Source organism: Pseudorasbora parva, chromosome 12 (assembly GCF_024679245.1).
Source record: "Pseudorasbora parva isolate DD20220531a chromosome 12, ASM2467924v1, whole genome shotgun sequence".
In the NCBI taxonomy this organism is placed as follows: Eukaryota; Metazoa; Chordata; class Actinopteri; order Cypriniformes; family Gobionidae; genus Pseudorasbora; species Pseudorasbora parva.
The window spans coordinates 26,714,737-26,731,446 of record NC_090183.1 but is presented as its reverse complement, the minus strand read 5'-3'; the positions used below and the strand labels follow the sequence as shown (position 1 = coordinate 26,731,446).

The following is a 16,710-nucleotide window of genomic DNA, read 5'->3' as shown; positions in this document are numbered from 1 at the left end:
TGTCAAACAAAAGATAAGGATATCACTCACTGCTCTTGATTGAATAGCTTTTGTAAGTTTAATAAGGATTAATTTTTAATTTAAACAGTAAAATGTGCAGTTATTTTACATTTGGTTAATTTATTCAATTTCTCTACCTAATAACTAATGTTAGACCTACCTGAAAAATCTGAAAAGCATTGTTTATTTTATTAGTATCTTTGCTCAATAGTATTTATTTGTGCTGCTGCTTGTATTTAAGTTTTTTGTTCTTATTTTCTTTATTTTTATTTGACAGTAGTTCTTTCTGTCCCTGAGCATGGCAAATACCAAACCGTACTGAAACCGTGAACCTAAAACCATGATACAAACCGAACCGTGAGCAATCTGTACTCTACACCCCTAGCATAACGTGTGTATGGGGGGGCCACAAAATTAGAACATTTTCAAAGGGCGCCATGACTGAAAAAAGATTGGGAAACACTGATTTAGTGAACGGCTCTGGCTCGAAGGCAGGAAAAACAATCCAAACAATCACGATTTTTAAACCTTTCATCATTAACGTTAATCAAATCTATTATTCTAAATGTAGGCTGCCAAGAAGGAGGAAAGAGGGGCAGTGTCTCTTCAAAAAAACTGAAAGACAATACATAATATTACAAAAATAAAATAACGTCTGAAAAAAAAATGGTCTGCCATTGTCTGCGATGTTTGTTTACTGTAATATTTACCAGTAAAGAGTTGGTTATAGCTTCTTAATTAACTTTTTGCTTTTTAATATTCAAATGCACTAGTCTAAATCACCAGATGCGTTGGTCTGGCAAGAAGTGCAAGCCACTTCAGAGACACAGATAGTTGCGTGTTCTGAGTTAACACAATCGAGCGTAAAAATAAGAAACATATCACGGGAAAATACTAAAACGGGAAGACAGCGGGAAAAGAGCTAAAATACGTGAGAAACCCGGAAAAAAAGGGAGGGTTGACAGCTTTGAGTCAATGACAGCTAGCTGGTGGTTGGACCTTTTTCTTAAAGAATGCACCTGAAATTTATGCAATAAACATGTTTTTGACAAATATTTCAATTTTTTGTGGCCTATATAGCCTGCAATTAGCATATGCGCCCGAAGGCACGGCTTGAAGACCCAGTCAGTGATGTCACGATATGCCAATTTGTTTAAATTCATACCTACGTAATCACCATCACCAAAAATTAACTTTTTTTTTGGTATTAAAATTTGAAGAAAAAAATATCGACCTACCTACCGACCCTTTTTTTTTTTTTTTTTTTACTGTTACTGCAAACCAAAATATTTTTAAGGATGGCCTTAGGCCTGTTACGATTAGGGATGGCTCGATACCACAATTTTGGCTTCGGTACGGTACCACAATTTAATACCGAAGTACCGATATTAAATCGATACCACACGGCCGGATATTGGCGCGGGTATATTGCACGAGAATGAGTACAATTATGCAAGTTTTGAGTTTATAAAGTGGAAAACTACCACAAATGTTTATTAGTAAATTAATCAGCAAAGCTTATCACATCAAATCAGTCATTTGAAAACTTTCTTGTGAGAAATAATTGCAGCAAAAATCTCTCAAAATTAACAAATTGCTTCTGGTTTCAAAAGACATCGCACTACACTAAAGCAATCTGCATAATCCGATTCAACATTTCACGCTCGTCTCGGGATGGAGAACGGAAATCATTTGAACACGCAAGAGATTTTATAGCATTTCTTAATAACAGTTACAGGAGATATGAGCTCATAACAACGACACACACACACACACACACACACACACGCCTGTAACTTAGAGCTCGCACATTACAAATTGTTTCCTTCAACAGTCCAATACACAAAATTATGTAAAAATGTGAGAATTAGTGAGTATTCACATAAACACAGTCGGTTGTGTCTAACGCGAATGTAAATAATGTTAGTCAGTGCAATAATACACATGCAAATATAATGAGATCTAAATGTCATTGGTTGAATTCAAAGCTGGAGATTGTTATATTCAATCTTATGTTAGGCTGTGTGTGTGCGTTGATCAGTGTAAAAAGAAAATAAATGTCTAAATGAGATGGTTTGAATGATTCACTGACCTGTCGATCTCTTAAGAAGTCAGGATAGTGACAGATGCTTCTTGGCTAGGTTTGATGGTTCTTTATCAGTTTTATAAGCAAAGTCATTACAAATTTAACTTCTACCCCTCTCTTTATTAATTCGTTTTGGGTATCTTGAGTGAGATTCAACTGCTTTATCCATCTTGTTTGTCTATGTTGTTGTCACATTTGCCGCTGCGGGTAGCTCGCTGCCATCTAGCGGTGAACTTCGGAACAGCAAAATCATATCATCGTACCGTTTTAAATAAAATATATACCGGTATTTACCCTAGTTACGATTGGTCGATACAATCGTCTGCGTCGACGCTAATATTTTTAGTCGACTGCAAGTTCGGTATGATATAAAATTGTATTAATTACTTTAAAAATTAAAGCACTCTAATAAGAGCAGTATTTCTTCTTTTGCTGCCCTTCCACCGTTCACTAAAAACAACAGAAACGCTTTAGAAAAAGTGTGGCGGGGCGTGGACCATAGACTGTAAAAATATATGGGCGTAGTATCAGTGACATCACCCATAGGATTCTGAAGTGCAGTTTTAAAGAGCAAAGTAGAGACGAGCTGCCCGTTGCCATCTTGGCAGTGCGTCATCGCACATCACACCCGGATAACAGAAAATGTTCAAAGAGGTGGGACGTGGGCGGAGCTGAGGTGAGGTGACGCGATGAAAAAAGTTGAGAATTTTAACATGGGGCTCAATGAGATTTTGCACCCTTCTGAAGCCTGCCCCTAGTGGCTAGGCGAGGATTTGCAGCTTAAGTTACTGCAGTATTGGCTTCAAGAGAAACTGCGGGAGGTTGCCGCTTGGCCGGGACATGCTTGCGCTGCCGAACTCGGGCCTGAACGCACACGCCTTTTACACAGACAGATCGCAACATCGCAGTGCTTCCCCTACCATTGTTTAGAGCAGCCTCTGAAACTTTTTTCAGTCAGGGCACCTTTATAAGTGCATAAAATTTCAAGGCACCCCAGTTTAAAATATATTTTAAAAACACTGCATAACCCAACTTTAATTCAAATGTCCTGTTTATTTAGACCGGACAGTAATGAACAGAGCATAATACTCCATTTCAAAGTAAAAACTGTCCGGTTCTTGTGGGGCTTTTCTTTTTTTAAAATGATCCATGCTGCTGTTGCTTGTTTCTTGCTCTTTGTGAAATCAAATGTATTTTCACGGTTAAATTATAAAACAATGTAGCCAACTGCACAGTAGGGATGCGCGGTATACCGGTACTGGAAAAATACCGGTATATATTTTATTTAAAACGGTACGATATCATGATTTGGCACATTTCGGTATATGCTGCTTTTCCGAAGTTCACCGCTAGATGGCAGCGCTCTACCCAAACTGACCCGAAACAACCGGCAAATGTGACAACAACATAGACGAACAAAATGGATAAAGCTGTCGAATCTCACTCAAGATACCCAAAACGAATTAATAAAGAGAGGAGTAGAAGTGACAGTTGTAATGACTTTGCTTATAAAACTGATGAAGAACCATCAAACCTAGCCAAGAAGCATCTGTCACTATCCTGACTTTAAGACTTCTTAAGAGATCGACAGGTCAGTGAATAGTTCAAACCATCTCATTTAGACATTTATTTTCTTTTTACACTGATCAACGCACACACACAGCCTAACATAAGATCGAATATCACAATCTCCAGCGTTCGTTTCAACCAATGACATTTAGATCTCATTATGTTTGCACGCGTACTATTGCACTATTTACATTCACGTTAGACACACCCGACTGCGTTTATGTGAATACTCACTAAAGACGGACATTTGTACATAATTCTGTGTATTTGACTGTTTAAGGAAACTTAATGTGTAATGTGCGAGCGTGACTAAGTGAGAGGCGTGTGTTTCGTATGAGCTCATATCTCCTGTAACTGTTATTAAGAAATTCTATAAAATCTCTTGCGTGTTCAAATGATTTCCGTTCTCAATCCCGAGACGAGCGTGAAATGTTGAATCGGATTATGCAGATTGCTTTAGTGTAGTGCGATGTCTTTTGAAACCAGAAGCAATTTGCTAATTTTGAGAGATTTTTGCTGCAATTATTTCTCACAAGAAAGTTTTCAAATGACTGATTTGATGTGATAAGCTTTGCTGATTAATTTACTAATAAACATTTGTGGTAATTTCCCACTTTATAAACTCAAAACTTGCATAATTGTTCTCATTCGCGTGCAATATACCCGCGCTAATATCAGACCGTGTGGTATCGATTTAATATCGGTACTTCGGTATTAGATTGTGGTACCGTACCGAAGCCAAAATTGTGGTATCGAGCCATCCCTACTGCACAGTCACACGACCCCGGTGAGGACGTCATGACAGTTACTGATGTGAGACGGATTTTTATGGTTAATTTTATATATATATTTATCTAAAATTAATTTACAATTAATCCGCTCATATGTTTAACTCTTTCACACGTAAATGTAAAACATTCTGGCTGACCCCCCAGCGTGGGTTTTTCAAAGCGACCGTTATTAATGTGTCACTTTATGGTTTCCATGGTGACGCATCATTGCTTGTCATGTGACACACTGCAGCAACAACAGAGCTGAAGGAATGATGATCTGCTTTTATGTCATTTTTCCTTTTTTATTCAAAACATTCACAAATTTGTTAGATATGGCATGAAATATCTGATATTCCGATTGTCAAATATATACAAGTGGAAGTGTTTTGTTGTTTAAACACCTTAACGATCGCGTTAGTTGAGCTGTATGCACGATGGGCGCCGCCATCACCGCCGCAGGCGCAGTTCAGAAAATCGGATCTGTTGGATTTACAAGACGTGAATTCATCCACTTCTCCCAAAATACATAAAAGTAAGTGGCAGGTGAACTGGGAGAAGAATAGAGTAAACTTTAAAGTTACTGACACAATGTGTATCTGATAATAAAACTAATTATAATGGAAAGGATTATTATTGCCTCTTCATTTTTCATCATTGTGTATTTTACAAACTCTAAATGTATTGTTTTTTTTTAGTACGTATATGTATGAAACCCAAAATAAACATTATGTGGCTGAAAACACTGAAAAGTTGTGATATATGACAGCTCTGAGCGCGCCTGTCTCTGGCTCAGTGCAAGCCAACGCGAAAGCACATTTGAATTTACATTTGAATGAACGTGATGCACTGACCGTTCTAATCACATGTGTGAATGTGTGATCGTACATGCGAAAGGGATACAAAGAAGAAGAATGTATTTATATAAATTCAAATATAATTTATATATGAAATTTCAGATTATTATTTTTTTTTTAGCCTACGTAATTTTTTGGCGGCCCCCCGACACAGTCAGGGGGCACCCCAGTGTGCCACGGCACCCACTTTGAGAAAGGCTGGTTTAGAGTGTCTCTCAGTTTGATACTCGTCAAGCGCAGCAACACACACATACGCCAACAAACACGCCTCACATGTGGTCTCACAGCGAATATTCCCACAAAATTCTCACAAAGCCTGTCTTGTCGAGTATCATCGTAAACATTATGTCGGTTATGTCTTTTACATGCTTTTTTGGTAACAGCGGGTTTGTCATTTTCACAAGTTTGTCAGTTTCTTGGCCCACAAGACATCTTGTATGAATATCAGAACATGCAATATATCAAAAGAAAGAACAGAGCCTCTGTTTTAGTCTCACTTCATACACAATTTTTTCAAGTTTAATGAAAAAGCAACATTCTGAGCTGATAAAAATCGCATTTTTGTAAAAGACTAACTTATATGCCCAGATGTGATTCAGATCAAAACAGATGGAGTAGATCAACACCCCCAAAGCTTCATAGTCCTCAAGCTCATCCTGGGTCAACATTTCACTCAGTAACATTAGGCAAGTTTGATTTATATGCAGTTTAATGTTGATGATCGCGTTATTTTTCATGTGCATGTTTACATGCAAGATCGGTCATTTCTGACGCTTCTTCTCGTTTTGATTAGGAAAATGCGTAAGAGCACCCCCTTGTGTATAACACGGAAAGAGGAAAATATCTTAAAAATAACAATAGACAGAAGGAAAAAAACAAAAAAAAAACACTCATGACTCTTGACTGAATAACTTTTAAAAAGGGTTCATCTATATTTCTTTGCAATCATGTATAATTTAATGCAGAATTTAATGTAAAGTATCACTTCATATCTTGAATATATGCAGTGATACTTTACATCTGCTATTTTTGTACCTGAAAATCTAGTTTAGACCTACATATTTCATTTGTATGTTTATTCTGCTCGTTGCTGTGCTATTAATTTGATTAGTTGTATATAAATATACTTACATTAAATAAAATAAAAAAACAATGGACACATTAGCTCCATGTAGAACGGAGAAGGTCAATCATAAACAGTTTTTTCCCCCCTTAAAACAACTCATGCAAATTCTCCTCTGTTGTCTTGTAAATAGTTGTGTACGGTGCAAATAAATGTTGTTTATATTTATTTAACACATTTATGTGCACTCTTGTGATTTCTCACTCTATGCACCTAAACAAACAACCGTCTACTGCGTGCCACATCTATAACACCATGTATCCGTAACATGCCACTCCGTGACACTAGTAGTTTTAGGAGGTCTCTTTTTATTGTTATGTTTGTTTACAAATTTGTACATTTTAGTTTTACATTTTGTCAAGGGCTTGTTTACATTTATATTTTTATAGTACACTACTGAATGCCAAAGTTACAAGTTAAATTATGTTTTCAAGTAAAATTGTTGAAAATTCTTGTGATAAATAAGCGATAGATTCATTGATTTTTCGATAAATCAATAGACTAAATTATATAAAAATAGTGTTTAGAGGCAGCCCTATCTTAGATTAACACGGAAGCGACTGAGCTCAGCTGCGGGTACCGGATATACTCGGGAGTCGGTACTACCAGTACTACAAAAATGCTGGTAATGGTATCACCACATTTTTTTTAAATTTCAGTACCGACTTGGTATCGAAGCACCTGTAATTGTGACAGGTGCCGTATTACTGGCTGGTTGGTCCAGTCTGAAATACTGCTAAACAGCGGACATACTGCTAACGCATTCATTTCAGCAAAGAAGAACCGTGCAGCGGATAGCCAAAGCTAGCAGTCATAATAACTAGGTCTTGTTTAAGAAAATGGTATCTGATCAGTACATGGGTTCAAGTACTCGCCGATACCGATGCCAGAATTTGTTGTGGTATATTTCCGATACTAGTATCAGAATCGGAACAACTCCATTAATGACATTGTGGAAGAAGTTCAAGCGTTGCCACAACTTCTTACATCCATTTCACACACAAAAAATAATATAAATCCAAATCACCTTCAAGGAGAAAAATTAAAACCTACATTCATTCAAAGCACCAAAAATAAGGCATTCATTTAACCACAACCATAAACTTTTAAGTCAATGATTCATGTGAGTCATAGAACAGGATCTCTGAACCACATCAGTGGTAACCAGACTCCTGTGCAGAGCAGCAGACACCTGATTCTCTGAGGCACTGGCGGTGCAAAACTACAGACTGCTGATGTCCCTGTGATAAATGCATTCAGGGACTCCTACGCATAACCCCACTGCTCACAATAGCATTCAGTCTACTTTTGTGCAGCAAGGTGGTTTTGATTCCAAGATGGGCAGAAGCATCCATTGTCAAACCAGAAAAGAAAAAAAAATGAGCAAAAAGTTATTGTTAAAAGAGAAACAGAAAGTGATTATTAGTGATTATTTTTTAGAAAAAAGCCTTGGGATATAGAACATTACTTAATACCTTGTTTTAGGTATCCCAGAATGCCCTCAGAGGTAAGTGACTCAGCAACAGGAGGGCTAAAGGGGCATATGGCCTTTTAAGAAACACGTTTTGAAAGAGCAGCTCCATTCCACTTTCCTCAAAAAGAATTTTAAAGAGCTCCATTCCAGCCTCCATTACAAGACAAATGGCAGAGCGCCCCACATTAAAACTACAGGCAACATGTTGATTTTAATAATCTGATATGAACAAAAATGAGTGTAAAAGCTCACCATAAAGTTCATCAATCACTGACGAGACAGAAATGCACAGTGCCCAGAAAGAGGCGCTCACAGCCTTGAGTTCTGTTTTCAAAGCCAGTCGTGACAAAAATATGCAGGTCTGCTTTAGAGAGGATAACAGAGGTATGAGACCAGAGGGGGACAATCATCTTTCAAACCTGTTCACATTTCACAAAAGCTAAAATAAACCCACTCAGCAGCACCATCACATTTTAATTCCTTTTTAACATTTTGATGAAACATTTACAATACGTCTTTTAAAAAAAATCCTATTTAATTTGCTTCAATTTATACATCATATGCATTAGGGGTGTAAAAGTTCAAATTACCCATGGTTAGGTTTTTAATCACAGTCATGGTTTCGGTATGTTCAGAAAAGAAATAACTAAATTTTTAAATTAAATAAATAATTAAGCTAAATAAATACAAGGAATAGCACAAAAATGCAATAGAGCAAAGATACAAATAAAATAAACAGTGCTTTTCAGGTAGGTCTAACAGTTTTCAGGAATAGAAATTGAATAAAGTAATAAAATGTAAAATGTAAAATGACACTGCATATAATCTTCACGGTATAATACATTCTTATTAAAGGTACAAAGTAATTCAGTCAAGGGGAGAGAATGATTTCCCTTTGTTGTTTGATTAGCATTAAAAACAAAAATGGAAGCAGGATTATTAAACTGTTGTCACCAAGACAATGCATGGATCTAATTTACTGATACACATGCATTGCCTTTTTTTACTGTTTACTTTCATTTAAGAAAATATCTGACTATGTATTGCGTGTCTTAATGTTGTGTGTATTTGATCATTTACAATTACAATATGTCAAAATGCTTATATTGCACTGTATTCAGGTAAAGACAGGAATGTAAATAGTTGAAAAAGGTAACACATGTGTAACCGTATAGGAGATAATAAATAATACTAGAATTCAGGCGATACTAGAATTTCTCTCTCTCTCTCTCTCTCTCTCTCTCTCTCTCTCTCTCTCTCTCTCTCTATATATATAAAATTTGTAGTACCGTAACAACACTAATACTAAATTGATTGGATCGCTAGTCAAGTGAAACATGCATAGCTTATCTATCGACAGAAACATACATTAGCGGAACTCTGTCTGTCTGTTTTACACATTATTATAGATGCCTCATCAGATATTAGATTAACCACGTGCTGAACCATGGGTTGAGAACGGTATGATTCAATGTTATACCGACAACCATTCCAACCTAATGCATGTCTCTAAATGATATCGACTATCCTGCTGTTTTTAGACATTAGCATCAGCCATTAAAATACCCACACTGGTGGAACACCAAATGTAACCCACCATATGTCCTGAACATTTGGTTAAACATCTTTTGCAATTGTAAAAAGTTTAAGTGCTGCCTCAATTGAAACCTTTTACTCCATAGAGAAACATTCAGAGTTAGCTTAATGCTATAGCATTTACATTACATTAAATGTCACATATAATTTCTGTTTTATTTTCAGTCTGATTATAGAAACTGCTCTCAATTTGAGCTGAAAGGGTAAGCCCAGAAAACAAGTTCAAACAAGGCTGCACCAAAATGCCCTTGTCTCTCTGCTTCCTCTTTCCAGCAGGAAATTGATGCTCCAGCCCCCAACCCTTTCATTAACTACGCTGTGACATTAGCAATGATAATGACTGCTTATAGGCCCAGTCACAAATACCCAGCAATTAACAACCACTAATCAATTCTCACTGCATTTATTCTAGTGGTGCTGAATCAAAAACCTACTCTGAATTACAAACATCGCAGACATCACAAAGCCTTTTATCTCCAAGAACCATTCAATTATTCAGAATACAAAACACTGGGATTGACCCCTTAGCCTAGAAAGAGAACTTTAAGTATTCTTCACAAATTTAACATTTATATTTTAGGCAGAGCCATTAAGTCATAAACCAATACATAAACAACCATATAATAATTTCAGACACCTAGTCCCTGATTCATGCTTTCTGAATACATTAAGCATGAGACAAGTATAAAAATGCAACAGCCACTCTTTTTAAAAAGTAAATGTAATAACTTGTATTGTTATTAATGTCTCAATATGAACTGTTAATGAACTGAGGCAACTAGGTTTACTTTAGCCATATACAGTTTTAAAAATGCCATATATATTACAATATAACAACCTTTTGATTCATGTTTATTTGTAAACATTGATTTACATTACAAGCGTTTTTGGGGCAGTGGAATTTATGTTTTCTCCTAAAGTTGTGTATACTTATTCTATTATGTAATATGGGCCATAAAAGCCTGCTGTATTGAAACAGAACATTTACAAACCATGTTTAAGATTTATTTAAAAGCTCAATAAGCTATTCCTTTACATACATACACACACACACACTAATATATATATATATATATATATATATATATATATATTGTGTGTGTCTATTGTTTCAGGCTTTACAGGGTTAAATGTGCATTGCATTTGCAATGTTTACTGAAGTGGCCTGACACAAAGCAAATAACTTCTGAGAGAAAAAAATCCACTTTCATCTTTTCTGTCAAACTAATTCTGAGATGCATCAGCGAGATTGAATGACTCAAATCAGCTCATCCACCTCTGCTCTTGTGCATGCGTGTATTATAAACCTTATAAATCACCACATAATTAAGGCTCTAATAACAAAAGCATAAAACGCATTGGGATACACTGGGAACATTTTCTTGCAACCAGTCACGATTTGACAAACCAAAACGCCTTTCATTCTTAAATAGAATACTGACGTGTAACCGCACAGAAACTACTTTCAATTGTGGATTTCTTGGCAGATTTTAGCACTTTGCTTAAGCATAAGTTGTCTATTGAGAGATTGCAAGGACGCCGCAGATTGTTTGGCCTATCAAAGCTAACATATGGAGAGCTAACAGACTGTAACAAAGTTTCTGCAGTTTATGAGCATGTTTAAAACAACTCGTGTGAACTTTTGGACGCCGAAAATACATGAGTTGGAGTTTAAATAAGCTATTGAGAAGAAATTAAGTTTATTTGACAGAGCGGCAAAAAGTTCTTGTTCTAAGCAAAACTTTGGTCAGAGCAGAAATAAAGTGGAGCAGACGGGAAAATAAAGTAACGTTATACACACCCAGGAGTTTCTTGACCTCTTCCTCGCTCATGAAGACGTTTACATTCGGCCTATTGTTATTGTTTATGCCCGGCGCATTGCTCGGGCTGGCGAGGCATCGGGCCCCTTCGAGGAGCAGGAGGAGAAAGAAACCCCCTAGTCTCCATAGTACCGTATGCGGCCAACCCCGGGACACCGACGACGCCGCGCCTCCACCGGAGCCCCGCGCTGGCAGAAACATCACAGCCCACCGTCGCGTCAAAAAGTCTTTGCAATCGAACTGCGCCACGGAACCTCATCCAAAGCTGGAATTACTTCTTCCCGAGGGCGACATACTACTAGGTTTGATGACGACGCTCTCTGTCGACCCCTCTCTTCTCCGTATTGTCCCCCTTACCAGCCGCTGATAGCCGTCCAGCTAACTTATGTTAGCTCGCGCTCAATCACAGTGAGCGCACAGGCGCGAGCGGGGCCAGTTGGACGGTGTTAAAGTGCTGTCTTTCTCCTGGGAGAAAGTCCTTAGCTTTTATTTATAAAAATAGAAAAAGTCGAGTCGACGGACAAGCCACAAATACTATCCCAAACAAACAGTCCTTAAAAGTGTCCTGCAGCTCTGTCCTTTCATGGTCTTTTCCACCCGCAAACTCAGTTTTCATTGAAGAAGGGGGGCGGGGGGGGGTGTCATTTACAACTAGTGCGCGCACGCAGGGACGTTTACGGGCGCGTTCCTGGGGTGGTGTGTGTTTAATGTAACAGAGACAGGTGACATTATTAATTGGTGACAGCCACATCACTACATGTTGAATCTGTTTGAGCTCAAATTTATTTTTGTGGAAACTGAAAATATGCGTTAAAGTAAAAGTAAACAAGAATGCAATAACCTAAACCAAAGTTACAGTTCAGCTTCATTGTCCTTCCCCTCTAAATTAAAATGTATTAAAATAAAATGTTGTGCAAAAAAAATACATGTATAAATAAATGTAAATATTATTTAAATAGTATTTAGATGGCAGGATACTAGGATATCATACTATTACATTTGTTATTTTAGGCTAGACTTAAAATACAAGTTTTGCATACAATAGCCAATAGCCTACTGTAATGGGAATCCATGGAATCTGTTGCCTGAAAAAGACTGAAAACCCCTATATTAGCTGAAATTATTAATATAGCCTATCACACATACAACTTTATTGAGTATGACTTTTATGCATTTTTCTCCAATGATATCAACAACAAGTCTTTGGTGAATGGATGTGCATTCATATTCATATCAGTTTTTTTGCAAAAAAAAGTGCACATTTTATTTGTAATATACACATGAATCATCATCATCAATTGTTTTATCTGATTTGCAATTTATACTTTTTTTAATTCTATATTTGTATTCCTTGTCATGCGCTGGTCTTGGTCTCTACTTTCTCTACCTCATCCCTATGTACTTTTTCATAGAACATAATATTTTGTATATTTATATGTAGACATAGGGCTATTGTTATTTGCACTTCTAGTTAAAAGCTAATAACATTCCATTGGCCCTTTACTTGTACTTTGTACAATGACAATAATGTTTAACCTAATCTTATCTAATGGCATAAATGCATTAACTGCAGTCCAAACTGTGGTGTGCTTTCCTAAAAGGCACAATGACGATAGAGTGGGAATTTGATATCCGACCGTAACCATCTATTTCATGTCACTACTTATTTGCTTGGGACTGTAGCCTTGAAGTTTAGATTGCAAAGTCCATAACCACTACATATTTCACAAATCTAGACAAACAGTCTCAGAGAAATTTTCACAGAATAGTGACATCTTGTGGTAATTCATAGTTTCATCTACCCTGGCTAAATCTCAAAATCTGTTGTCCGGATTAGAATGCCCACAAATAATTGAAAAACACTATATGTTTCAGATCACCTCCTCCCAACACAAGAATTTGGAGAAAGCAGGAAGTTTTAACATTTTTATTATTAAAATATTCAACTACAAAAAAAAAAACATATTATAAACACTATTTACACGGTAGCTAGCAGACAGTTTTGCTTTACACAAACAGAAACAATGGTGTGACAGTTTTTCCAGTATTTTGTCCATTCTTGCTGTAGGAGAGAACTAGGCTTGTATGAATGACTGAATGAAAATTCTGGAAGGTTTTGGAGATTGAACAGGCAGAAATTCAAAAAAAAATTCCCTGAGGGACTTGACGGCAACTACATGTCAATATCTAATAATATTTACATTTGAGGTATGCTAATTGATGCAGGTAACTCCTAAAGCATATGGTCGAAGGTCATCTATAGATCTGGAACTGTAAATGACCGAATGCATCCATAGGACAGCGTGGCCAATGAAAGGTGACCAGTGATGCAAGAAAGGGTCAACAATGATGTTAATGCATCCTCATTTGAACTGAGACTGAGAGAAGCAATTACTCCACAACAACTCCACAACTTTGTCATTGAGTCAGCGTCCTAAAACAGAAAATAACACATTCAGTATGTGACAGATACATTATTTTCCCATTTATCAAGGATTGAAAATATACTCACCACCATTATTGCTGTTTTTGAGTTCTTCTGTCTAATGAGAAGGGGTAAAAAAATGATATTTATATCTATAGCATTAAAACAGCAATGTATCAGCTATATGATTTTAATAACAAAATATTTTTTCACCACATTTTACATAGGAGGATGTAAAATGTACTTTTTTGTACATACTTGGACTTTTCTTAGGCAGCAAAGGCTCACAGATCTCTTTAAAACAAACATCCTGCTGAACTTTATATGTCCTTTTGTACCTGAGGGTGAAAACAAGCACTCAGTAAAATTAGATACAGCTATTGGATTAGACTGGAGCAAAACAGGACAACAGACATATCCTGACAGGAGTCACTTACAAATAATGGCAAACACCATCCTCCCACACAGGTACACTCTTTGTTTCGGAGTAAAGGCGAGTACATGGGTGAGGCACTCTCTGGCAATCTGTATAAAAAAGGCAGAGAAAATAAATATAGAAAAAGTGGAGATTACCTTTTTATTTCAGGCAAAGATGCTAAATATTTTATTATTTTATAAAAAATATATATTTATTATTATATTAAAGATTATATAGATTTTGTGATATTGATACTTTTTCAAATTACTTTGGTGAAATACAAATTGTGGTAGTTTGTGGGATAATAATAATAATATGAGATATTGCCAAAAGTTTTGGGATGCCTGCCTTTACGTGCGCATGAACTTTAATGACATCCCATTCTTAATCCGTAGGGTTTAATATGGAGTTGGCCCACCTTTTGCAGTTATTAGAGCTTCAAATATTCTGGGAAGGCTTTCCACAAGGTTTCAGAGTCAGTTTATGGGAATTTTTGACCATTCTTGTAGAAGCACATTTGTGAGGTCAGGCACTGATGTTGGACGAGGAGACCTGGCTTGCAGTCTCCACTCTAAGTCATCCCTAAGGTGTTCTATTGTGTTGAGGTCAGGACGCTGTGCAGACTAGTCAAGTTCCCCCACACCAAACTCGCTCATCCATGTCTTTATGGACCTTGCGCAGTCATGTTGGAACAGGAAGGGGCCATCCCCAAACCGTTCCCAATCCCATAAAGTTGGGAGCATGAAATTGTCCAAAATGTCTTGACATGCTGAAGCATTACAAGTTCCTTTCACTGGAACTAAGGGGCCAAGCCCAACCCCTGAAAAACAACCCCACACCATATTCCCCCCTCCACCAAACTTTAAACTTGGCACAATGCAGTCGGGCAAGTACCATTCTCCTGGCAACCATGGCTTTTACGGGGCCTACCACTTCGTGGCTGAGTTGAAGTTGTTCCCAATTGCTTCCACTTTGTTATAATACAACTAACAGTTGACGTTAGAATATTTAGTAGTAAGAAAATTTCACAAATTGACTTTTTGCACATGTGGCAACCTATCACAGTATACTTGTCATCACTTAGCTTTTGAGAACAACCTAGACTGGGTAAACCCAGCCTAATCTGCCAGCGATTTGATTTCTCCCTGCAACTCAGTCTGGAAACCTGAACATTCTTTTTTACTGCTTCTGTTACACTTTAGCAGGAACCAATCGCAGACTGGCTTATTCACCTAGCGCACTATTGGCGGGTTTAATACGATGACGGACAGAGAAGCAATGGGTTGTTCCCGTTGATCACGCTTCTTGCGGTCTGATTGGTTGAAGGACTATCCAATTGTGTACAGAGTCATTTTAATAATGCTCGTTTATCACGCCTCTTGTCCAGTAGAAAATACAGAGCAGACTCCTCAGACCAATGTTCAATCTTATATTGGAGATGAGTGATAGCCAGACAAAGAGCGACCAGTTCTTTCACAAATGTTTGTAGAAGCAGTCTGCATGCCTAGATGCTTGATTTTATACACCTTTGGTCATGGAAGTGACTGGAACACATGAATTTAATGATTTGGAGGGGTGACCCAATACTTTTGGCAATATAATAAAATTAAGGGGTTAATAATAATGAAATAAGCTCAAATAACAAAAGAAATAAACTCAAGTTTAAAATAGGCATGAAACAGAAGGTGCAATAGTCTTTTCTTCACTATTGTGACTGAAATGTCTCTTCAAACACGAAAAAAACATGCAGGGAAGGGCTTGATTTTGTCCATCTGGAATTGTTTGGATCATCATGCTATATGCTATTCCTGGGAGTGACAGGTTTCCCCGCCTCTCGCCAGTAAATATGTCATCAGAGAAAAAAAGAGATGTCATTGCAAGTGGGCGGGTATGATATTTTGATTAAAGATTAAGAGGACACATTCATTTGTAAAATAATAATGATGTGCGCAGATAAATCATTTCTATAAATACTGCAATATACCATAAAAATAAGAATATTCCATTTTTATTTCATAGTGACTTTAATTGGGCATTTATTATTGATTCATCAGTGTGTGTTTGTAGGATTGTGAATTAAAATATGCAGTCATACTAACATAGCTCACACCGTCTGCCTTTAAAACCAGTGGCACAGTTGCAGCTGAACGACTCGTTGATCTGCGCACATGTTCCACCATTCTGGCAGGGCTGAGTTCTGCAGTCTTGGGATGAAACTAAAAATAAAAAAAGGGAAAAAAGAAAGAAAAAGAAAAATGTTTTTGGATGCAAACACATGTACACAATGCTTTGCTACATGAATACTTTAAACTCCGGTAAGCTTGCAGCTTTCCATGTTTTGGGTTTATTTAGCTGTTCTTTTAAATACACAATCACATGCACATAAATATGCACATTTAAACAACCATAAGTCAATTTTTTGGGACCTTAAACCATAATAGATTGCTGACAGATGTGGGTGTTTATGGTGACTGTCATGCTGCAAATTATTCAGAATACATGCAGTGGTATTTTGCCTCAGTCAGCTGGGACCAATTAGAGAGTTTGAATACCACCAACTGTTAAAACACTC

At 37.0% G+C, this 16,710-nt stretch overlaps 2 protein-coding genes across 6 annotated transcripts in view; both read right to left on the bottom strand.

The window, feature by feature from the left end:
* Positions 1–11,919, bottom strand: part of ryk (receptor like tyrosine kinase) — a 73,747-nt gene extending 61,828 nt beyond the window's left edge. For both annotated transcript variants that reach the window (XM_067459610.1, XM_067459611.1), the window contains exon 1: positions 11,277–11,919. In XM_067459610.1, the coding sequence (XP_067315711.1) occupies positions 11,277–11,496 (220 nt within the window). In that variant the 5' untranslated portion in view covers positions 11,497–11,919. The remainder of the gene's footprint in view (positions 1–11,276) is intronic.
* Positions 11,920–13,208: 1,289 nt separating this feature from the next.
* The window catches only part of sned1 (sushi, nidogen and EGF-like domains 1), a 43,103-nt gene continuing 39,601 nt past the window's right edge, over positions 13,209–16,710 (bottom strand). For 3 of the 4 annotated variants that reach the window (XM_067459607.1, XM_067459606.1, XM_067459609.1), the window contains 5 exons: positions 16,238–16,354; positions 14,158–14,245; positions 13,979–14,058; positions 13,808–13,838; positions 13,209–13,729 (listed from right to left, as the gene is read on the bottom strand). In XM_067459607.1, the coding sequence (XP_067315708.1) occupies positions 13,813–13,838; positions 13,979–14,058; positions 14,158–14,245; positions 16,238–16,354 (311 nt within the window). In that variant the 3' untranslated portion in view covers positions 13,209–13,729; positions 13,808–13,812. The remainder of the gene's footprint in view (positions 13,730–13,807; positions 13,839–13,978; positions 14,059–14,157; positions 14,246–16,237; positions 16,355–16,710) is intronic. The other variant, XR_010908625.1, reaches the window with a different exon arrangement.